The 23,663-nt window shown below is 41.4% G+C and overlaps 1 protein-coding gene across 2 annotated transcripts; it reads left to right on the forward strand.

Annotated features, from left to right (window-relative positions):
• Positions 1 to 4,572: 4,572 nt before the first annotated feature.
• HACD4 (3-hydroxyacyl-CoA dehydratase 4) lies at positions 4,573 to 22,506 on the forward strand. 2 transcript variants are annotated; one of them, XM_026866434.1, is made up of 7 exons: positions 4,573 to 4,718; positions 8,524 to 8,627; positions 9,533 to 9,660; positions 15,304 to 15,416; positions 18,024 to 18,130; positions 18,823 to 18,954; positions 19,660 to 22,506. In XM_026866434.1, the coding sequence occupies exons 2-7, from the start codon at positions 8,531 to 8,533 to the stop codon at positions 19,740 to 19,742; spliced, it is 660 nt and encodes a 219-aa protein (XP_026722235.1). In that variant the 5' UTR covers positions 4,573 to 4,718; positions 8,524 to 8,530; the 3' UTR covers positions 19,743 to 22,506. The 2 variants fall into 2 exon arrangements, with proteins under 2 accessions (XP_026722235.1, XP_026722236.1); XM_026866435.1 differs by lacking the exon at positions 4,573 to 4,718 and having other exon boundaries at positions 8,344 to 8,627.
• The last annotated feature ends 1,157 nt before the right edge of the window (positions 22,507 to 23,663 follow it).

The raw sequence follows: 23,663 nt of genomic DNA on the forward strand, positions 1-23,663 counted from the left end.
AGCTCTACTAAAGGATAAAAATAAAATAAAAAAAAAAATGAGTAACGCTATTTAAAACTCTCCCTGTAAAAAAATTAAATTGTAAAAAATGGTTACCCTAAAGAAATAGATTATTTTGTCCCTGAATATGTAGATTCCAATTCATTAAAAACAGTAGAACCAGGTTATAATAATCAGCCTAAAAAGAAGACATGATTTGCATCACAAAAATAAGTTGCTTCCCTATAGAAATAGTTTTATGAAAAACAGGATTAAGGTGTATTACAGAAACACATGGTTTGCATTTTTATCTTATGCTGAGAACACAGTCAGTAGTCTTCTGTTGATTACTTCCACTTAAGTATTGGGGCAGTATCTTGTAATCTGGGAGATCAATGCTTGGAAATAATGAATTACCGAAAACCAACATAATCCTACAGAGTTGCAGGGCTGGTTGCACATACAAAGGTCAGTCTAGAGGCCAGATAACCTGCTCCCTCAAAGACTCCCTGGAACTGACAAGAAAGGAGGGTAAGCCTGTCACATCTCATTCAAGCAACATTATGAGAGGTTTGGACAGGAGCTACCAGGAGACTCTTGTCTGGCTTCCCTTGTCCTTCCTCTTGCACTCCTTCAGCTGCAGGGCAGTGGCAAGGAAAGGCCACCAGCCTGCTTTTTCTGAAATACCCCTGCCTGCAGTGGAGCTGAACTGTCCTGAAAGATGGTAAATGCAGAAGATCAATCTCAGACTGGCTGAGATTTTTTTCTTTTTCTCCAAAAGCATTTCCAAATTTCATCCTTTTTTCACCTGATGAAACTGTAAAGCTTAAAAATCCTGCCAGCTCTCTGTTTGGTGGACCCCCGTGGCACAACACTTGCTCACCTGGGATGCCTTTCTTCATCCTAAATCAGCCAAGACTTTGGAGTGCCTTACTTTGTTGGATGACACCAGCAAGTGAGCTCTGGTGAGGCAGGACCTGTTTGCAAGCCAGGGTCTCTGCTGAATTTACAAAATTGCCAGTGTGTGAGAGGCATGATGCTGGCATGGCTGCTGCTTCCCTTTTACCCAGTTTGAGAGTACAGAGAAAAGCACTGACACTTCCCGCTGTTACTTGCCTGCAACGTGGAGATGACTTTGCTTCCTCTACTGTCAATGCACAGCCCTCTTTTCCTCACTGGCAGCCTTGGTCAGATGACCTAAACACCAACCAGCTCTGGGCAAACACTCTGCCTGCTAGTGAGAACTATGAGTGTCCAGTACCACACCACACCAGCCCCACAGCACCCAGACAGCCCAGGATTTACTCCAACTGAAATGAACAGCACTGGAGTGTGTGCTTCCAATTAAGCACATGTTTAAGGGCTGTGATTTAACAGTGCTTAAATTAGTGTAATCCGCTGGCCAGAACATAGGCTTCAATTCAGGTAGCCAAAATATCTAATCACGAAGAAAAGAAGACATAAAGTTAACAGTTACGAACATTGAAAATTAATTTTAAGGTACATGGTTTCTCAAAACACATCTGCATATTGCTTTTGCAGCAAGGATTTGGAAACAAAAGCTATACATAAAAGGAGCAGATGTTTTATCCTGGCAATGTTTTCTGTTTGAAGGGAATGAGATTCCTTCCATATCACATGATAAATTTCAGGGCTGCTGTTAACTTTGTGCATAAAGCACCCCCTTCCAATGGTTCCTGACACAAACACTGTACCCACACACATGTTTTTCCCACCTCAGGACACAGGGAAACAAAATGTCATTACAATCTGTTTAGATTTTGAGAAATCCAGGAGACTCAGGCTGAACATGTGCTGCACAGTCATGGAACTTGTTCTAAGAGATGCCAGCAGTTATATACAAGTAAATTTTTCATGCTGGTTAAGTAGTTTCTAGACAAGTCTGTCTGCAAGAGAAGTAGCTGGAGTGGAGAAGTTTATTTTCCAAAAATAAAAGATAGATTTTTTTCCATGACTTATCCTGATTTTCCCATATTCAGCTGACATGTTCCAATAGTGTAATTTAATACTTGCTTTCATCTGAATGTCTTTGCAGCTTACAGAATTGTTAAATGTTTTAAGAATAGAAGCCTTTCTCCCAACCCTGTGTGCCTGGAAGTTTTCCCACTTCCATCTAGTCTAACAAAAGCTGTTATCGCTTATAACTGACCTTCCTTTCTGATACCCTTAAGGCATCACACTACAAAACTTCAAAACTACAAACTTCACATCTGAAGAGACCTTAAATGCATTTTCAACTACAAGCTGTACACAGAAAAAACCTTGTATTTCAGAGAAGGATTTTTCTTGTGGCTAGCATGAGGTCAGATGGGCCAAATCTACTGCAACCCAATGACTTAATTGCATTCTAGATCTCCCAAAGAAGAATTTGAACATCCATGTAATGGCAGATTTATGAGCCCTGTACCTTGGCTCCATTGCACTCAAATGGGTGTATTTATAATGGCATTATAGTTCATGTCAGAAGAAGGAAATTTGAAGGGAATTTTCTGGTCATTGTGCCTCACAACGCCTTGTTTCTCCTCACAGGGTAGGCTTGGAGCACACCAATATAATTTCATTCAGAGGACAGCATCACTCCTTTCACAAGTCATCACACCAGGAGATTTTTTTTCCAGCAAGCAATGGGCATTCAGTCCACCTGATCAAGCTGCCGTCAAAGGAAAGCCCTCAACATGTGTCTGTGGCCTCCTCAGCACTGATTGCTTTGCTGTAAAGCCCTGCCTGGGGCAGAGTAGCACTGGCTAGTTCAGGGCCCCAGCATGGGGCAGAGCCCCATGCCACAGCAGGCTGCAGGCCAGGCTGACAGGGCTGCCCCAGCTGCCCCCCAGCCTCCAAGGCTGTGCCATGCAAGTGGGCAGCACCGTGGAAGGGAACTGCTATCCAGCTCACAAGCTCTTCTGGGTGCCCTTGTCATCTTCGGGAGCTTTTAACTTGGCAGCTGCACACAAGAGGGATTTTGCACATCACAAAGCTAGGTGAGCTTTTGTTGCTTTTATGCATTTGCCTGATGTTTGAAAAGAGCTGTTCTTCCTTCTGCTGGATCTTGTTACAGTTGTGAGATCAACTTCTGGCAGTATTAGTCACACAAGTTGTCCTCCCAGAAGCATGCAGGCAGTGTGGGAACTGTTTTGCAAGAGCTGTGGACCGAGCCTTGCAATAGCCACTGTGTAATTGTTTAACCCTTTATTTAACACTGATTCATTATTTCCTCCTGAAAAAGAAATGCATTCTTTAGCCTAGAAAAAGATGATGATTCTTGAGCAGTAGACATGAGCTGCCACACCAGCAGGAGAGCCAGGCACAACTGCGTGACCTTTCTGAGAACATCCCAAATGGGAGACATAGCCAGGAAAAACATGGTGTTGCACTGTGTTTGCCAGGAAATCACGCACTTGCCAGGGAGCCATTTCTCACCTCTCCAGGACACCACAGAGAGTGGAGATGGTCTTGTGTGTTGGTTTAAGCCCTGCCAGGACCAGAGACCACGTTGCCGTTGTCCCTCCCCCACCCTTGGATCGAGTAGGGAACAAACCCTGGGTTAAAATAAGGAAAAATTTAATACAACAGTGTAACAAATAATGAACAACAGCAATAGCAATAATAACAACAATAAACAGTAATAACAGCAAACAAGACAAAAGATATACAGAGAAATACCGCACGGGACACAGCCAGCCTGTTGCACATGCATCCCCAGACAAAAGCCACAAAGGAAACGGTTCCCATGCTTGGCGCATGGTCCTGACCTCAGCATGGTATGAATAACCAGGCTAGAGCCCTCTCCCCACTGCTAGGGAAATAACCTTATCCCAGTTGAACCAGGACATCCTGCCAGGAGCTCAGTGTCACTCACAGCAGGGATGAGACCCAGTAGCACATTTTATTCGCCAGAATTTTTGTACTTACACATAACATCCTATGCTGATTACATCCTTGGGGACTTCTTTGGACCCAACATCAAATTTCAAAACTACTTGTAGGATGTGATGTACTGTCAATATGAGTGCCAGTGGGAAAAAATTATTTATTGGCAGAAGTGATTTTATAAACATGTTATGACATTCTTCTTCATCTGATTTATGCTGAGATATCCCAGATACTTAAGGGTAGAAGTAAACTAGGATGCACACATACATTTCCTCTGCCAGTAGTGCCCATATTTCACAAAGGCATGAATAAACAGACGTTTCTAGATAAGAAGAGAAAACCTCTTTCCTCTATCTGAAATAATTTAAAGTGCTCTTTTTATGCTATGCACCCAACCTTCCTTATCATTTGATAGTATTGTTAGCATTGTTATAGTGCTGATGTTTTAAACAGAAAAGAAGAACAATTTTAAAATTTTGCATTTCTTCTCTCCAGTGATTTTTCAAAATACTGCTCTGGGTTAAGAGACAAAGTTAATAGGAATTACAGACTAGCTTATTGGTACAGCAGCAAGAACCCAGTTAAGGTTAGGTTAGGTTAGACTAGGTTAGGTTAGGCTAGGTTAGGTTAGGCTAGGCTGGGTGAGCAGCAGGGCAATGGAGATATTTGGAGCTAGACACTCCTTTCTCGGGAAGTGCAGTGTTGTTCCTGCTTAGTGTTACATACAGTGACGTCATGGGGTGGGGGAAGAGGAAAGAGGAGGGGTGATCTCCTAACAAACAGCTGTTGCAGCTGTAGAGAGAAAAAAAGGAGAAAGATCAGGAGCAGCAATCCGACCCCTGCAACAGGTAATATCTCTTGAGTGCAAGTGACCTAGACTACTCAAATGTGAAAAGGGGGAAAAAAAACCTGGGGTGGGATGTGCCTGTGAGAGAAAAGTACATCTTTTGTACTGGCTCTCAGCAGCTTTCTTCTGAGCTATAGCGCTTGCAGCTTGTCACGGTGGTGGGAGGGGGAGGGCGTAGAAATTCAGACCAGCATGACTTAAAAGGAAACTGTGTTAGTAGAGGGGCTTTTTTAGCAGACCTTTCCTGCAGGGGGCGGGGAAAAAAAAAAAAAAAAAAAAAAAAAAAAAAAAATCTCTCTCTGGTTTCCATGCAAGGGTTGCTTCCTCATGTGTGACCAGCTAGTATGGGTGCACAGGAAGGCAGCAGAGTGCCAAAGCTCCAAAGGTACGAAAGGGCTCAGTTCATGCAGGCCTGGGTGGGACCCCCCTGAAAGGGACTCGACTGTAGCCTTCATCCTGGCACCTTGCAAGGGACACCTAGCCAAGGCAAGGGCTGCCCTGAGCTGGGTGCCACTGCTGTGCTGTCACCTTAGCTCAAGGGGGACATGGTCCTGACCACCCTTCAGACAATGAGGGCACCTACCTCCATACTTATGTCTGATGACAGCTACCACAGAGACACGCCGAAGACCTAAAAATAATAAAAATGCAACAATTATGTGATCTTTCTGCCTGTGGAAATACATCAGGTTTTGCAAGCTAAAACTGTCACTGGTAAAATCTCTGCTGGTGAATAAAAAGGAAAAGAGGATATTTGGGACCATGCTGCTGTGTATGCTAGTTCTGGGTAGTCTTATGGTTTCATCTAGTTTCCTAGGCTTTTTGCCCAGACAGAAAGCAGATAAAGCTTTCCACTAAGCAAGGCTGGCCCTGTATATGATGCATACTTCCCTAGCATTGCGATGTATTTGATATAAAATCAGCCACAGTAAGTAACATGGAACTGTCTACTAAAACCGCTGAGAGCAAGTCCAGTCTTCTGGGTCTCTCTCCTGCAAGACCCATGTGTGTTTCTCCTGTCATCAATGCAGGCAGACTACTGAAATGTGCAGTGCTCCCTCAGTGCCTTCATATGAAAGCAACTTGAAAGTGTTAAATCACATCACACTACAAGCAATAAATGCAGCAGAAAGTCCATTTTACAGATCAGGCACCAGGGAGGCTAAGTGAGGTTTGTAAAATCAGGCAGCAAGTCAGGAACTAAACAGGTACCTGTTGGATTGCTAGTCAGTGTTTTGTCTGCAAGGGTGCTTGCAGAAGCAGACTCTGTGAGGTGAATGTGGAATGACACCTGCTGTGAACCGAGGAAATCTAATTAAAGCCCATCTCTTCTGCCAGTGACCTTTGAAATAGAAGCAGAGGGCTAAATTTTGTGTTGTGATACAAAATGTTAAGTCAGTGAAATGAGTTATCCTCAGTCTGTTTCTGGTTCTCTAGGTAAAGAGATCAGCCTTTGGATGAGAAAGATCTTAGAGAACAGTTACATTTCAGTTTCCTTTGATTACACGGACATCACCTTTTATCCTCTGCAGAGTTCTTCACTTCTGACAAAGGCTTTTGTTTGGTCTTAGGTACCTTTTTTGCAGGGATTAACACAGTAGAATGAAACTGCATTTTGAGATCAGGGCTGTTCCTTTACGCAGTGGAGAGCATCACCAAATGAGAGAGCTGTGAGGCTCACAGCTCTGGGGCCAGGATCGGTCTTCCAGGTAACACGGGAACACTGCCTGCCAGCACATTTCTACGCTTTGGGAATATGGGGCTTTCCATAAATGCCAACAGTATGTATGTATTTCAGTAGTTGCCAGTACATTTTATAGATGATGAGTTCTAACATGCAAGGGCTGCCACATTGCCAAAACACTAGTGTGAAGCAGTGTTTACAAACATCCTCTTGGTCATGCCCTGTTTAGCCAGGATTAGGCAGTTCAAGAGCTGTGAAGACAACAGTTTTCTAGCCAACCAATGGAGGATGAGTTCAGAAAATAATCCCCACATCACTGAAAGACAAGTTCTGAGGATGAGAGACAGATGTAGCCAACTAAACTTCAGAAGAGGAGAGAAACTGTATGCTCAGCTTGCATCCTGTGCAAAGCCCACATGGCAGTATCAGACCATCAGACTGGTGAACATGCTGACTGGAAAGCCTCAAGATTTTTCTAACCGTTTCTGTAACTTTCATACCTGTTACGGTAATTCCTATCCAACTAGTAATAAGTCTGTTTCTTAAATCAGTACAATTTTCTTAATTTTTTGACTTTTTGTAAGGCACGGTGTCCCATCTTTTTTCTTACCATGAGGGAGAACAAAGTGTCATTAAGTAGTAAGGCAGATGGGATTTTGGGTGAATATTTACAGAGCTCACTGGACTTTAGTCCACTTCAGTAGAATCATATTTTTCACAAAAGGAGTGTTTATGGAATACATTCCTTTGTCTAGGTCCTCATATGTTATATTTTCATTGTATCAAAGGGCACTGATGACTTTTGCAAAGTAAATTATGCCAATGAATATTTCTGTGCTTATAGAAGTGATGATATGAGTAGCAGCAATCCTGCATCACAGGAAGAGAGGAAGAAAGGCATTTTCTATGACTTCCTTTACAGAAGCGTCTTATGGTCTTGGTCCAATGCTGGGAATGAAGTATATGCATTTATCATATTTAGATATTTCTAAACACAGAAATTCACTGTGTTTGTTAATGTACAGATACAAATAAAGTTTGAAGTCAGAGACATACCACATCAACACACTGGATCAAGGGAAACTTAAAGACGTCTTACTACTTATTGGGACAAGAAATTAATTGGTCAAACACAGGACATAAATTCGAGTACAAAATTAACCAGTTGTTTTCCCAAAGAAGTAGACAATCCTTTTCACAGCTGGAATACAGGTAAGCTTCTCTCTCTGTGCTAAGTCAGAAGAAATTACATTCATGGGAAAGAGAAATTGAGCATCTCCAGAGCCTATGAAGTTTTCAGATTACCTATGAAAATTAGGTTAGAGTAGTTACAAAAGTTAGTCTGCTCCAACAGGAGAAGATTCACTTTATTAAATGCAACTTGAAACACAGGCTGTGCAGAAAGACAAAGACCCTAGTTTAATGTTTATCTGGAAAACCTGTGGAACAAGTTGGTTAAAAAAGGAAAAGACAGTTATTCTTTGGACTGCAAATAAAAGCAGATTGAAATGCGGCTTTCTTTTCTATTTCTTCATCTATTTTATTTACAACTATGCTGTCTGCTGCAGACACTGCAAGTTATTTGCACTGTACTCTAAGCTGTCTTGAGCGCATACGAGAGGCATGTCTTCTGGGAGGAACAGGATAAACTTCACCCAGATGCAGAAACCCCAGCGCTGGTGTCTGTGAGACTGTGAAGTCCTGAGCAGCGCTGTGGTGGGTGCAACCCCAGCGGTTCCTCGAGTCTGGCTGCACTGTCAAAGCAGAGCCAAGCTGAGGGGCTGAGGCTTGAATCCAGCACTGAGTGTTGTCTTAGTTTAGTTAATTTTTCCTCTGGAGGCACAAGTTTCACTGTATGACCACAGATCACCTTCATCACTGGTGGAAACTCAGAAAATGTTGGGGGCCATAACCTAGGTATACCAACAAAAGGAGCCTTTGATCCATTAGGAAGAGTACTGCTCTGTGACCACTGACAGACATGGAGAGTTTTCACTGATCTGTTTACATTTCAGCTGTTTTCCTTTGCGATACTAACAAACAGGGTGTGATTTCTACAGGTTAGAAAGCCTGAATGTTGTAGTAAGTCATACAGTTTGCTTTATCATTTTCACCTCCACAGCTTTACCATGAACACCTACCTCTTTGTGTATGACTTAATGCAATTCTGTGGACATTCCTGGATATTTACAAATATGATCATCAGGTTCCTGTCCTTTGGAAAAGGTAGGATTCCTTCTGTGTTTTCCTTAAACATTTTAAAAGTCAGTGACACACAGAAACATCAAATTAAAGTTAGGATTCCAAATAGGTGTACGACCAATACCAGGGGCTGTAATTTCAATTAGAAAAACATTGTTTTATCCATTAAAAAGGATGAACAAACTACTAGTACCTACATTCTGCCTGTATCATATCAAGAATGAAACTCCTGTTTTGCTAATGAGCTTTACTATTCAGCAGCATACTTGTAACATTTGACTGACCTAACCTGTCAGTCAACCTAACATTTGACTAGACACTGACTTAAATGTGACTAGGTCCAGTCATTATGGTGAATATTAATCCTATTGAAGAGGGAATATCTTTGTGGTTGTTGTGCATGAGTCTGTGCAACATATTTGTCTTTCTGTTGCCTGGGGTTAAGGCACAAAACCAGAAAACTAGTTGCTGGAAATTTAAAATTATTTTTAACGGTGGACAGTTGTAGGTACATAAAATATCTGCTTTGTGGTCTGCTTGTTTTAGGAAGCGTCATGGGTACAGATACAGGCAGGAACTCCACATCTCCTCGTTTAGACATTCCTCATACATTTCCTCAGCATTTCTACATATTCAGAAATATCCTAAAGCAGTTCTCTAAACCAACACATCCTGCACAATGTTTGCCAGTGCATCAAGTACAGGGGATCCCATTCTTTTCTCAGCTTCCTACCTCTGTGTCAGGGCCACACACAGAGAATGGACTACCTCCTCCCCGAAGCTTTGCTTCTGCTACCCAAAAGTTTGGTGCTGTGTGAATTTAATTTCTTGTCATCTCCAGTGGTGACAGGGCAAGAGCAAACCCAGTAGTTCATCCGGGCTTTTACCATATAACCAGCCTCTAATTTTCATCTTCATTTTACCTGTAGATTCATTGGCCGACACATTTTACTCCATAGGACTTGTAATGCGCCTTTGCCAGTTGTTATCTATGTTGGAAATCCTACACATCCTCATTGGCATTGATAAGAGCCATCTTTTCCCCAGGTTTTTGCAGGTAAGTCTATTTCTCAAGACACTCCTTCCACAACCTGCACACTTCAGCCATGGCTGCCCCTGGGGACAAGCCCAGACTGAACTACCTTGAATGGTCCACCTGCACCTTTCCTCAGGCACTTTAATCTGCTAATGGTTTGTTAACTGCAGGAACTGAGCTCTCAGAACTAGGCTGGGAAAGAGGTGCTCTCACAAATTTTTTCTTTTTTAAGTGAAAATGAATAGTGAGTGCTCCATGCCCAGCCCACACAGCAGGGACCTGGAAGATGTCCATATAAGTGGCCCCATTTCTAGGGTGCCATAGGTGGCTGAGGATACGTCCTCCCCAGCCAACTTGCTTACGGCCAGAAGACAACATTTCAGAGTGTAAGTTTCAGTAGCTAATTCTTTTCCATACCATTTCCTCACTGACAAGTGTATATTTATTTTGCAGAGAAGCAAAAGACATGATTTTGTGGGGTAGCAAAGGGATAGCAGTGAGAAAACCACCAGCACATCAAGCCTCCTGAAACAGTTTGCTGGTGGTCATGGAGTACGGTAGGAAAAGAACTCAGAAATGAAGGGACAAAAAATAATTAATGCTGGGAGAGAAAAGAAAGGAGAATGGTCATATTCTTGCTGTAAGGGTCTCTGCCCAGACATGGGCAACTTGTGTCAACATCCAGAGGTTCTGATGTTGTTAAGGGGTTTACAGGGTGTATTTTCAGCTGTAGGCAGAAAAACAGCCAAAAGATCACATGCTATAGCAGAAAGCAAGATCATTCTCTGACATCTTCCTTACCATACTCTTGTTTTCTGTTGAGACTTAGTCTCAGGTTTTGGTATTTGTCTTAATGTGCTGGAAAAAGTAAAAATGTTGACTTGAGTTTATCTTCAAACTTTTCAAATCCTTAGTATTTGAATAATGGTGAAACTGGTATTGCTCTCAGCAATCGGAAGGTAGAAGATTAAGAGTAGTTAGTTATGTTTGTAGTTTTCTGGATAGCCCATTTTTGTTACAATGACATACCTCATGGGTGAAGATGTTCCTCTTTTAAAATCTCCATTAGAAATTGATTGACTAATACAGATCTCTGTTTTTTATGCTGCTCACTAAATATGGTAGCAAATCTGTCAAAATGCCATTAACTCTTCCCCTGCCTAAATCTACATGCTTTTACACTGACCTAGGCAAAAAAAAAAAAAAAAAAAAAAAAATGAGAACAGCAGCCTGCTAACAGTCATTAAAGCAAGGCTTGTCCTGGCAGAGTTTACACATTCCCCAGCCCTGATGTAGTCTGTTCCTTTCTTACCCAGCCCTACAGAAGCAGAGATCAGGGAAGCCTGCATAAACACTGCTCTGTGCTGCCACAAAAGACGCTAGATATGAAATGGACATTCTGAGCAAGAAAACTGTGACCTTTCTTGGGCAGTGCAATTACTACAGTGCTCTCCAGGGCAGCATGGAGAAAGTGGGTCAAGGAACGATACGGCACTGTGACTCCAAACACAGATAGCTTTGGATCCTTACTTCATTCTTTCCTCAAGTGTTCTCTGACCACAAACACCACTCTCTCGCCTTGACTTTAGCAGTAGTCTCATGCTGTCCAAGCAAGGTATACAAACTCTTAGTGTAGACTTTGCTTTCCCTTGGGTTGCCCTGCTTTAGCTGTGAGAGTGCAGGTTAAGCAGTTGTGTGACAACAGTATTTCATGTGCTGTGCAACAATTTCCTCCCTAGGAAAAAAAATGAAGATATATTTTCGACAATGCACTGTTGACAGACAGAGATGCTTACCTTACTGCAGCCTACTGACTACTGCGCATAGTTGGGACACTGGTAAAGCTGCAAGAATTTGATAGTGGCTGCCCTGTTCTGCATTGCCACCATCTGTTCTGACTCCAAGCTTAAAACATATCCCTAGATGCGTCCCTCAGCCGTGCACATCCACACACATGCATATCCACAGTGAACATCTCAGGTGATCCTAGGATGCGAGAACAGGTGGCTCTGGCAATGTCAGGGAAGCACATGGGTGGAAGTAATGCCACCTAAAGAAGCCGTGAAAGCACCCCTGTGGTGGCTGGTTGTTTTGTAGGCATTATAGCAGAGACAAGATTTAAGCACAGTCTGAATGAAGGATTTCTGCCAAATATTGTGGTTTAGTAGCATTTACAAGGAACACTTTGAGATACACCTTACAGGTAGTGGAAAAGCAAACTCAGAGGTGTTTTCTGGAAAAAAAACATTCAGTATGGCTTCATTGAGTGACAAAGTCTCAGGCCACCAGGCACCTGAGAAGGGTTAGGGAGGCCAAGGCCAAGTCACAAGATGGGAGAGAGGAGACCTGTATGATGGATACTTTGGAGGAAGTAAGGGAAGACAAGGGAGGGTCACAAAGTTGGTAAAGGGATGTCTCTCAGGGCATTTGCAGTTTGAATAATTGAGAGGAGAACAGGAGAATGTGTCACATGTCATTGTAGTTGCCAAAACAGAGGATAATTAAATTTAGTAGTCTGGCCAGGGAGTAAAGGCTGATGGAACTGGTACTTTAGCAAGGGAGAGAGTAGGAAAGATGTATGAAAAGATGCATTTTTGTGAATAAAACCACCAGTGGAAAACACCAGTTCTTCATCCTGTGCAAAGAGGATTGAATTTACCAGACCAAAAGCAACATACTATAGCTTTGTAATAAAAACATTAATTTTTAACTTAATCTAAATACTTAGTCACTTTTTTTTTTTTTTAAACAGTCAGTAAATCAAAGAGCTATGTAAGGGTTTCAGGTACCAAGTACAATCCTGCACAGTCACGGTTATTAAAAAATGGAAGTGAATGTGCTGCCTTCTCCTGCCCTAACCTCAGCTAGTCTGATTTGCTCTGTCTCACTTACTTGCTTCAAATGCTCAGGCTGCCTTGTGGAAATTTATGCCATTCTACAGAACTTGCTGTATCCTCTGAGAGACCAGTGCTGGGAGAGGAAGGAAATTCCAGTTTGATTTTAACACAAAGAACAAGAAGGAATGAAAAATGAAACCACTGTATTTATGCTTTGTGAGGTGTCAGCATATACTTCCTTTTTATGAACATGAAAACACAGGCCTTCTAGTTTTGCTTATTTTTTTAAGCAAGAGAGTAGCAACAGAGAATACCATATTTCCATTCATGTGAGGAGGACAGATGATCTGTAGGAGAAATGAGCTGTGGCTGAGCAGCAGCACATGCTTTTTATATATATGTGTATACATGTATGTGTGTATATATATGTACGTGATTTCATGTATATACGTACACAGATGTGTGTGTAGGGGGACAATATCAACAGACATTTACTGGAAGCTCCTCTTCTTCAAGTAGCAACCTGCCTTCTCACTTGCTGAAAAGGTCCCCAGACTCTAACTAACCCTTGCCACCACCTTCAATTTGTGTGAGTTATCTAAAGGTGAAAGAAAAAAGCACAATGTCTTGAAGGGTAATAAAGGTAAGCAGGCAGGCAACCTCCTGATTTACATAGAGAAGAGGTAGGATGCCCCAGTCTATCCTCATTGTTGTGGTTGCAAACCAGCTGGCAGCCAAACATCACACAGCCACTCACTCACCCTCCCTGGCCTGGATGGTAGCTACCTGTTTGCTGCTTATCCTTTTATCTCACTGAAATGGGATGAGCTCCTGATCACTTGACCCATGCTGTTTTCTATCACTTTTGAAGAGCAACTGACTGTTTGGAAAATCTGCCAGCTCTCAAATCTAAAAACACAGCCACCTTTTCACTGTTGTGATAAAGCTTTGGTCTCTAGGTCAGATAATTCCCTGAAAGATCTCTGATATTAACAATATTGCAGAACTCTCTCTCCACATCCCACCTCATTATAGGGTTGCTAACAAAATGCCCGCACCACCAATGCTTTACTCCTTTACAACCCTCCACTAAAATGATTTCAACTCAGGTTCTATTTTATTTATTCTCTCCCACACACAACCGAGTTCAATGTTCACACTGCTTTTACCTTTGTTTTGATTTCCCTCTTTTGATGGTTGTCCTACCATGCTTCTCTTATCTCTGTGGTATCTGCTTTCAGATCCTGCATCAACACTTCCAGTTCCCCCATTTTCTTGTGAGGTTCCTCAACATCAGCGTACAAACACAGGACTCACTACCTCTCACTCTCTGTTCCTGGCCCATCTTACAGAGGTCTGTCAACATCTGACCTTCTTAGAAATCAGTTCCTCAGTTAGGGACCAATGGGATCAGCAGCACAAGATCACAGTCAGGGCAGGGTGAGAGGCAGCAAGACCACTTTTATCTGTCTTGGCCCTTCAGTGCTTTTCAAGATGAGGAACCAGATCCTCTCACGTAATTTTGCTGAATAGTGAAGTGATGGCTGCTTTATCTGACACATGTGGTTTTCAAAAAAAATTCTGTAGCCAAAATGTTCCGTGCAGGAACCAGTAAACACTATGTAGCAAAACTACAGCACAAACTTGATGAAATGCAAAGTTCTTATTTAAGGTAGGAGTAAGGGGAAGGGGGAAACCAAGTGAAGAAGAATGACTGTGCTTATAAAAACCACCTTGTTAATCTGTTTTCATTGCATGATTTTTCACTGACTCGACATCTTAACCCATAAAATCATTAAGCCTAAGGTGCCTTATGGAAGAGATGGCAGTGGCTATAAAAAACCCCCAATGAAGCTATACTGATTCATACCAACTGAATAGAAGCAAGTTTTCTCCTTCAGTGCTTTCAAAGAGAGTGTAAATCTGAGTGAACTAATACTGTTCCGGGAGAGTTGCACAGGAAACTCTTTGCAGTACTGAATATTACAGATACATTTATTTTGCAGGGCAGGGCATGGATACTGATAGGAAACTTGTCCAAGAAAGCTGCAAAAAGACACAGTTTTTTTTTCATTTCTTGAGCTTCAATATTGCCAAAGTATTTTTTTTTTTTAAGCTGGAGACACTGTCTGTTTAATCTGCTTTTATATCTTCTAGTTTGTAAAGGCATACCTTGTGGGTTGGATAAGGTTCAACTACTAGAAAAATGTTATGACATAAATATTATGGCAAATGTTGTTATGAAATGGTAAGACTAAACTCATTTCTAGCCAGGAATAGAATGGGAAAAAACCCATAAAGTATTCTACTTTTCCTCCTCCCCCTTTCTGGAAATCTTTCATGAGAGATACCTCTTGGGACACAGATCTCCAAGCTATGGAAAGACTGTGAGATCAGCAGTGTGTGGCATATTTTCCCACCCAAGGACCCTCTGCATCCCATGGCCTCCCATGCAGCCTACTAGCAAGGAACCTTACGTCCACCAGCCCTCCAGGCACCTTCAGGGGCACAGTGGGAGAAGTCTTTGCTCCCCTGACCTCTGCCAGCTAATCCACAGGTTTCCTGGCGTACAAACTCTCATCATCCCCGTTGGCAAGCAAACCTCGCCCCTTACCATAGAAGAGCCATGATGCTGCAGCCAACAGTTTACAGTTCCCTGAGCTGGAGGCCAGCTGGGTCAAGAAGCAAAACATTCACTGGAGCATTTGTGTAAAGAAAACTGGATTCACCTGTGGCCTCCTTTTTTTTTTTTTTTTTTTTCCAAAATAGATAGAAAAGAGAGCTATAGAAGGTATACCCTGAATTCACAATTCTTTTTTCTTTTCAGATCACTGAGAGAGTAATTGTTTTATTTGTCGTGATCAACAGTCAGGAAGAAGTTCAAGGGAAATATGTCGTGTGTGTTTTATTTTTCCTTTGGAATTTATTAGATGTGGTCAGGTAAGGAGTCAACAGCAAAACCACAAAGGGAAAACAGGTCATTCTTGTAGCAGAATCCCACCCCCACTGTACTGCAGGCTCATTTCATTAGTTTTAAACTGGTAGAAAAGCATATTATCCATTTTAAATAAAAGCTTTGACCTTATAAGCTACTTACTGATTTTTACAAAAATCTGCATAGCTGAGAGGCAGAGTGACTTACAGAAGTAAATGACTGCATTAACATTTGTAGTTCAAAGGCTTTGACCTTTCTAACAAAAATTTAGAAGGAAATCACAGCTAGCTCCCAGGGAAGAGCAATATTCCTAAACTGATTTACAATCCTATTGCTTTTATTTATTTATTTATTTATTTATTTATTTATTTGTTAACATCTCACTTCAAGATTGACAGCACAGTAAGGCAGCACCGTCAGAACTTCTTGCTAAAATAGAAAGACTATTCTAGGTTAATTGCACCGTGCTTTCCAAAAAGCCAAGAGTTCCCGCTGCAGAAACTGAGAATGTTGGTGTAGCAGGGTATGTATCACACTGCAAGGACAAGGCTCACAAGGAAAAATGGACAGGAATATTACAGAGGATTTTGGCCTCAAAATTTTTGTATGGTGAAAGGTGGTGGTGGTAGAAGTATAATGGTGACAAATCCACATTACTGACTTTGCATTGGTCTCTGAATGTCAGTAATGTTTCTCAGATGGAACTTAAAGCCTCTAAGGACCTCAGTTTGCAGATTTACAGCAGGAAAGACATGGAATTAAGAAGCATTTTAACAAGACATAGCCCTCACAGTAACCTCTGTATGGAAGCATAAGTTTTTTCCTTATCTTTTTTCTTTCTGCTCAAACAGCTTTCTGCTCTTTTAAGTAAGTTGCTTTGGAGACTGACTGGGGAATATGGATTTAGCCAGCAGAGGAAATGTACATAGTAAAAAGAGATCTGAGAAAGCAAAAGTGTCAGGTAGGATTACTAAGAAAGATTTTAAGTCAGCTTCAGAGTATTTGTTCTACATACGTTAATAAACTATTACTTGTATTGAGTGTTTGGATTATTGCTCCATCCCATTTCTTTTTGAAGTTTGTAAAGCTAAAATAGTCCAACCTAATCTCAGATGAAAGGGTTCTGTGCAGCTGAAGAGAGGCCAAAACTGTAAACAATATTAGCTGTAAAGATCTGTCAGTGTGTTATAGTCCTATCAATGCATCGTTTTCTATCATTGCTAAAGAACACAGTCCAGCATCATAGCAGTAACAGTGGCCATTTAACAGGCAAGATACTGTGGGCTACAGCAGCAAATGATTGATTCAAATAATAACACAGAGTACAACTCATACAGATGTAGAATTCTTACTTCATTTATTTTACAGCATTTGTGTCATGTCCTAGCATCTCAAAAGAAGTGGTCACGTCTGAAAGTACAGCAATCTATCCCATCCCTTAGCCAACTAGTCTTGAAGTATTACAAATTCTTCCACATAGTTCTTCAGGGACATAAATATCCTGTGCATTATGGCTAATGATATACTAAGAGCAAATTCTGCAAGGTTTTCTATATTCACCTTCCCTGCCTATGCCACAAACAGCCTAAGAAGGTGTATAGCAAGGGAGTAGCTGTTTCTTTTTTCTATTGGGTTGAGATTATGCCTTAAAAGCAATAGTAATAAAAAAATTAAAAAATCCTAAGGTTGCAGAGGGCAAACTTGAGAGATGACAGGACATATATAGCCTATCAAACTCTTCTACAGTCCAGGAATGATGCAAAATTAGTCAAATGAATTAATAAGAAAGGAATACAGAAAGCTTGTTTAATGCTGGTTCCATCTGTCAGAAACAGTCACAGCTAAGAGTGGCTTAAATGTTCTTATTTTTGTATCTCTAGCAGGACACAGTGCAAAAAGCCTTTCAGCTGACCAAAAATGCAATCAGACCTGTTTCTCCAGTGTTTGGAAAGCTGCTGTACCATTTTTAGTTTAAGCTTTAGATGTAGCATTTTTAGACTTAGATCCTAGCTAGGATTAGCTCACCTTTGGAGACTGAAGTCCTAGGCATTCTGGTCTCCCACTGAGCAACAGTAACAGCCACAGTAAGAATAAAACATTGCAATACACTGGAGCACAACTGCTTTTTTTTCACCTACTACCCCTTCTGGGGTCCAGGGGAGGGGCAGCTGTACTACAGAAGATTAAATACCTGTGATTACCTTGCTGTTTAGCCTGGATTAGCTAGTTCAGGCAGTCACAAATCAGCATTTTCTCAGCCCCAAGCAACAGTCATATTCTGCCTGCCCCTCTCAGTTGTAACATCCCTATCTTAAATCCATTTTCTGATGGAACAGTATGAAATCATGTTGGTTTCTGGATACACAGCCTGTGGGCTGGAAAGCTGTTATCGCTGTCTGCCTGCTCCAGGGCAGCACCAGGCAACTCTTCTGAAATAATGAACTATCTATTTCAGACATCAATCAGAGCCTGAACAAAACTGTTGCAGAATTTCTCTGAAATCTCAGATAGGCAGCTCCAAGTTCTTGTGCAATTCCCTTGGATTCTTCAACACTATATTTTTAAGACATAATCATTCCCTCTGAGATCATCTTCTGTTCCTCTTATTGCAGATACACTTACAACATGTTAGCAAGGATGGGAATACACTACCTACCACTGACATGGCTCAATTTCTCACTGTGCATCCCACTCTATCCCCTTTCAGTTCTGGCTAAAGGTAAGAAAATGAGAAAGTCACCAGTGACTTGCTTCCTTCATCTTCTTCAGTGAAAATGTGGTCAGTTCAATTGTCATTTGTGTTTAAGATATTTCTTTTTATTTGCCAAAGTAGTGCGAATATTTATGTACTCTCATACTAACCTGGATGTCACCTATTTTTCTCTTTTCTGCACTTTCTCCTTAATAAGGGTTCACTGTGATTTGTGTGTGGGTTTGTTTTGTTTCTTAAAAACATGAGAAAATGTTCATATTTTTCATCAAAAGCAATAAAATATCCCCACAAAAGACACAGGGATTCCCCCATTCCAGGCTGACCACATTAGTGGTCCCAAAGCTGCCTTCTCCCTCACTGAGGCTGACCTTACTGGCTCAGGCCATACTTAGCAGCTTAATCATACTCAGGCCAGGAAATGTGCCCACTGAGGTAATACTGAAAGCAGTGCAACTACAGGAGCAACGTAACTTGTTACTGAATAGGAAATACTTGCTAACTCTAGTACTAAGAGCAATTAGCACTTCAGGCCTACAAAACTTGAACTCAAGAGGCAAACAACACACGCGTATGCATATGAATGATGTGGTAAATTCAGCATATAATACAGCTGTCTATACCTTAGAGGTAACTGACTTTTATATGAAGCTTTTTGATGATCTTCCACCTCCTTTTGACTTAACCATGTTATTTTACAGCATTTGCAATTTGTATATCACTGCCTTATTTTGAATCCTTTGGCACATACTCCATCGAGCTACCCTGTCCATTCGCCTTCTCAATCTACTTCCCTTATGTTCTGAAAATGTACCTGCTAGTGCTCTTCATAGGTAAGTATCTCATCTTCCAGAACTCTGGATCTCAACACAACTGGGATGATAATGGCAACAAAAAAATCAAATCAGTATAGCTCCTTTCAGAAACTCTTAACTTTTTCAGCCACATCTGCAGGCCACTGCAGGTAAGTTCATCACCAGCTGATTGGATTTCCGATGTCTTTCAAATATAAATAATTGAATTTGCAAGAGACGCTGTGCGTGTGAGGCATAAAAGTACAAAGCAAACTGCTTCAGTCATCCTAATCTTAAAGCTACTTACTGAAGTTTGCTTTTTTTAAAAAAAGTAAAATAAAATTCTCATTTGATCACACTCATTCTGAATAACCCCTCCTCACTCATTCCTCCTAGCTGGTATGAGAAGTTCTATCTAAATTAAGACTTCTACAACTTGATCATTCAAAGGGGTGAAAAAAGAGCCCACCCCAAAACCTGCATGTAAACAGACACATTCTCCTTCTCAGTAAAACACTTTCTGAAACATTTGAACTGAATTTAGCTGCATTACAGTCAAATTTTTATTCCCTCATTGGCTTTAACACTAATTTGAAGGATCTCATCTTTGCAATGCAGCGTTCTGTTCCTAAGTTCATGGAAGGAACTGTGCAAGATGAAGGTTCATACTGTTCCTTCTAAATGAACTGAAGATGCTTTGGACTTTACTCCCATGTTCTATAACCATTTTGTGTTTTGATTCAGGTATGTGCTTCATCATCCAGAACCTCTTCTCTGAAAGGAAGGCACACCTACAGACAGGCAACATCAAAAAAAAAAGGAGCTAAATTTTATTTCGTTTGGAAATAAAAAATATATTCCCAGTGGGCTGCTGTATACCATAGGTTAAAAAGAAACCAGACAAAGATTTTCAGCACAAACCTCCTGTTTGCATGTACATTATCTGGCTACGTAGTGTTCAGAAAAGGCAGGTCTCTTTAACACACCTTAAAATAACTAGTTACTTCTGAAAGTTTTGACTTAAAATAGCAGTTTTAAAAAATAATATATTTTTTCTAATATGTATTAGAGAACTCCAAAAAACCTGAAGAGCACCTCTACTCACAATTGCACTATCAACCCTTATTTGGGTGCTAATTCTTGACTTATTAGCAATCGATATTCTGTAATGAAAATACCATTTAATCTACAAGATTATTTTATATTAGGCCAACATGTATGTGCCTCATATATAAAAATGCTAAACTGGCTAGAACCTCTCAAGGAGCAGAACATGGAAACTTTGCAACCTATGAGACTCGTATGTTGACCAGCCCCAGACATTCACAAAGGATCCATCACATTCTGACCCAGCCTTCACTTCTTCAAACAAGATTCCAGAAAATGCAGCTAAACCACAAAGGCAAGTAATCAGGTACTCATCTACCATATATTCAAGGGGGTATTTAAGAGTCAGAAGTAAAACCTTATAATTGTGTGTCTGGTAGACATTAAGAATCTCTTTCCCTACAATTTCTTCCATGCTAAACAGCAGACAGATACACAAAAGAAGCATGATGTACTTAAACCGAATATATGTTGTTCTTTAAAGGGAAGTGAGTGACTATCAAAAGCCTGTGCAAAATTCTAGCCATTTTACTCAAGTGTGTTGCTCCTCATACTTCTGTACAACTATCTGTGAGAATGCAGCTAGAACACAATCTCTTTAAAGGTTGGGACTGAAGTATATGGACAGCAACCCAGGGGACTGTACAAGTGAAAATGGACAAAGAACTGCTTAGAGGCTTGCAGGGGCTTTTCTGATGTTTCATCCATACTGGTTATCACCTCATTTGAATTCAAGCAACTGGGGAGAAAAGTGAGGCTATTTTTCTGAGCTTGACTGAAAACTGGGGAGAGGGTAAAAAAAGATAATAGTTGAAGGGAAGACAATATTTAAAAAGGAAAATTAACACTGTCACAATATGAAGAGGCTTTTGCCTGTATGACTTTCTAAACCGTGAAGCCTAAGAGGGTATGTGGGTACGTAAGGAAAGAGCGAAGCTGGCCTCAATGGACTAATTTGTTACAGAAGGTCACCTACTATAATTTTTATGTATTTAACATATGTGGCAGATTAATACCTGCAGACTACTGTGACTACTAAAGTATTTGCAAACAATAAGCAACAAGCTCATGCATGCAGTAGTACAGGGTCAACCCTGGATTTTATTTTTTTTTTTGAGAGCATTGCAAACAGAGGTAGGAATTTGGAACTTATTAGAGAAACAGAAGTACTTCCACTTTGGACTTCTGTCTGACCCACATGGATTCAACTGTGGAAAAACGTGAAGAAACATGTAGAGCAGCTGAATAGGATGACAGCTCTGAAAAGAGACAGAATAAGAACACTTCACGTCAAAACACTAGAGGTGAATCATAGACATTTTTCCCCTTGGAAATTCAATCTAATGTGTTTGTCATTAAACTGCTTGGAGTTAGCATACCCTGTAGGAGGAAACATGACTTACGATATTTGGTCTACGTGGCAACTCAGGAAGGAGCAGGGATGGCCTCCGTGAGAAGAAGCCAGTGGCTCTCCCAAGCCAGAAACAGTGTGCTCCAGTCAGCTCCAAAACAGAGCCACCACTGGACACTGCTGAGCCAAACAGCAAAGCTGATGGCACCTCTGTGAAAACATTTAAGAAAAGGTAAAAAAATGCTATGCAGCAGGCATGAGAAAAGAGTAAGAAAAATGTGACAGAAACAGCTCTGCAGACACCAAAATCAGTGGGGAATGAGGGAAGGACACTGCAGCAGATTCCCCTGTGGCCCATGGAGAAGACCATGGTGGAGGAGGCTGTCCCTCTGCAGCCCATGGAGGACCACGCCTGATAAGATATCCGCACTGCAGCCTCTGGAGGACTTCACACTGCAGCAGGTGGATGTGCCCTGAAGGAAGCTGCAGCCCATGGAGAGCCCACACAGGAGCAAGTTCCTGGCAGGAACTATGGCCCCTGAGGGACCCACACCGGAGCAGACTTTTCCAGGTGGACTGTACCCCATGGAAAGGACCCAGGCTAGAGCAGTTTGTGAAGAGCTGCAGCCTGTGAGAAGGAACCATGCTGGAGCAGTTCATGAAGGACTGTATCCCAGTGGAGAGGGACCCCATGCTGCAGCAGTGGAACAGCGTGAAGAGGAACACACAGCAGAGATGAAGGTTTATGAACTGTCTGCAATCCTCATTCTCTATCCAACCTGCCCTACTTGAGGAGGGAGGATGCAGAAGAGTCAGGAATGAAGGAGTGAAGATGAGCCTAGGAAGAAGGGAAGGGGGGTGGGGGTGGGGGAAGGTGTTTTAAGTTTTGGTTTTGTTTCTTACTATACTTTCAATTGGCAATAAATTACTCTTCCCCAAGATGAGTCTGTTTTTGCAATGGCACCCAGTAAATGATCTCATTGTCTTTATCTTGACCCATGAGATTTCTCATCCTATTTTATCCCTGTCCTGTTAAGGAGATGAAGGGGAGCAGCTGAATGGTCATCAGGCAGTCAGCCAAGGTCAAACCTACCACAGATACTCACACTAAGCCATGTTTATTGCTTTATGTTAAAAAACCCCAACAGGATGTGATGCTCTCCCTTTGCCTTGATTCTTAAGAGTTGGCCAAAAGTCTGGAATAGGAGGAGGATTTTTTTAAAATCCACTATGGGGAGCACCCCCAAACCAAAACTGCATGAAGAAGTCAAGAAGTTAGTGACAGAAGACTTCCCCACCTCTTTCTGGTGCAGAAGTAAATTGGGGCAGGCAATTGGGAGACCCAGGGAATTAGCCTTCCATGTGTGACCACAGCAGGTCACTGTAATTCAGCTCCAATGCCTTACCTTAGTTTCTGGAAAAGCTCAGGATTAGGCAGGCAGAAAGGTGCTTAAAAAGTTGCCCAAGTCTTTCCACCTCTGGGAACTTAAATCTTTGTTTAAAACTTTTATCAGTCTTGAGATCCCTGCTTGTCTGTACCTCCATTTAAATAATGTGATATTGGGATCAAAGTAAGTGTTGTTCTCACCTATCTACATAAACACAGGCAAAATACTGTATTATATAGAAAAGGGTGAAGAAATATCACCTAGGAAAGTGATATATAATTGAACATTGTTTAACCATTTCTTTAGGAACAGAAGGATATCTGACTACTAGATTTGTCTGATTTTAAAAAGCCGTAGTTTTAGTGCAGCTCACGTAGTGTGAGATTGAATACACAAATATGCATATGAAATGCATACAGTGTGGAAAAGAAACTACACCTATGTGATGAAGATAGAAAAAAAGAGTTTTATCCCTTCTGTTTGCCCACAGAACAGCTATGCTGGAATCACAGGAACTTGTCCTGCCAATATCTTCACCACCAGCTTCCTCTGCTGCCTTCCTACACATCTAAAATGCAGTAGCAACTAACTTGTCCACCTCAAGTCCTTGAAAGTCACTGTCTACAGAGCCACAAACTATTTTGAAAGAGATCACCTAGAAATAAAAATCACACACAAGAGAAGGAACAGTCTCTTTACCATAGGCTGTGCGTATACTTGCAGGTACAGCAACCTAACAGAAATGGAACTATATAGAGTGAAGGGATTCATGAGGACCTAACAGCCAACTTAACCTGCCTTTCAGAGGGTTTTAACTTCAAACCAGCTCTAGTTTAGTCCTGTGGGCTGAACACACAACTGTAGAGTACACTGGAGTACTCAGAATAGTTCCAACTGGAAGG

The sequence above is a fragment of the Athene cunicularia genome (assembly GCF_003259725.1).
Source record: "Athene cunicularia isolate RWA chromosome Z unlocalized genomic scaffold, athCun1 chrZ_part2, whole genome shotgun sequence".
NCBI lineage: Eukaryota > Metazoa > Chordata > Aves > Strigiformes > Strigidae > Athene > Athene cunicularia.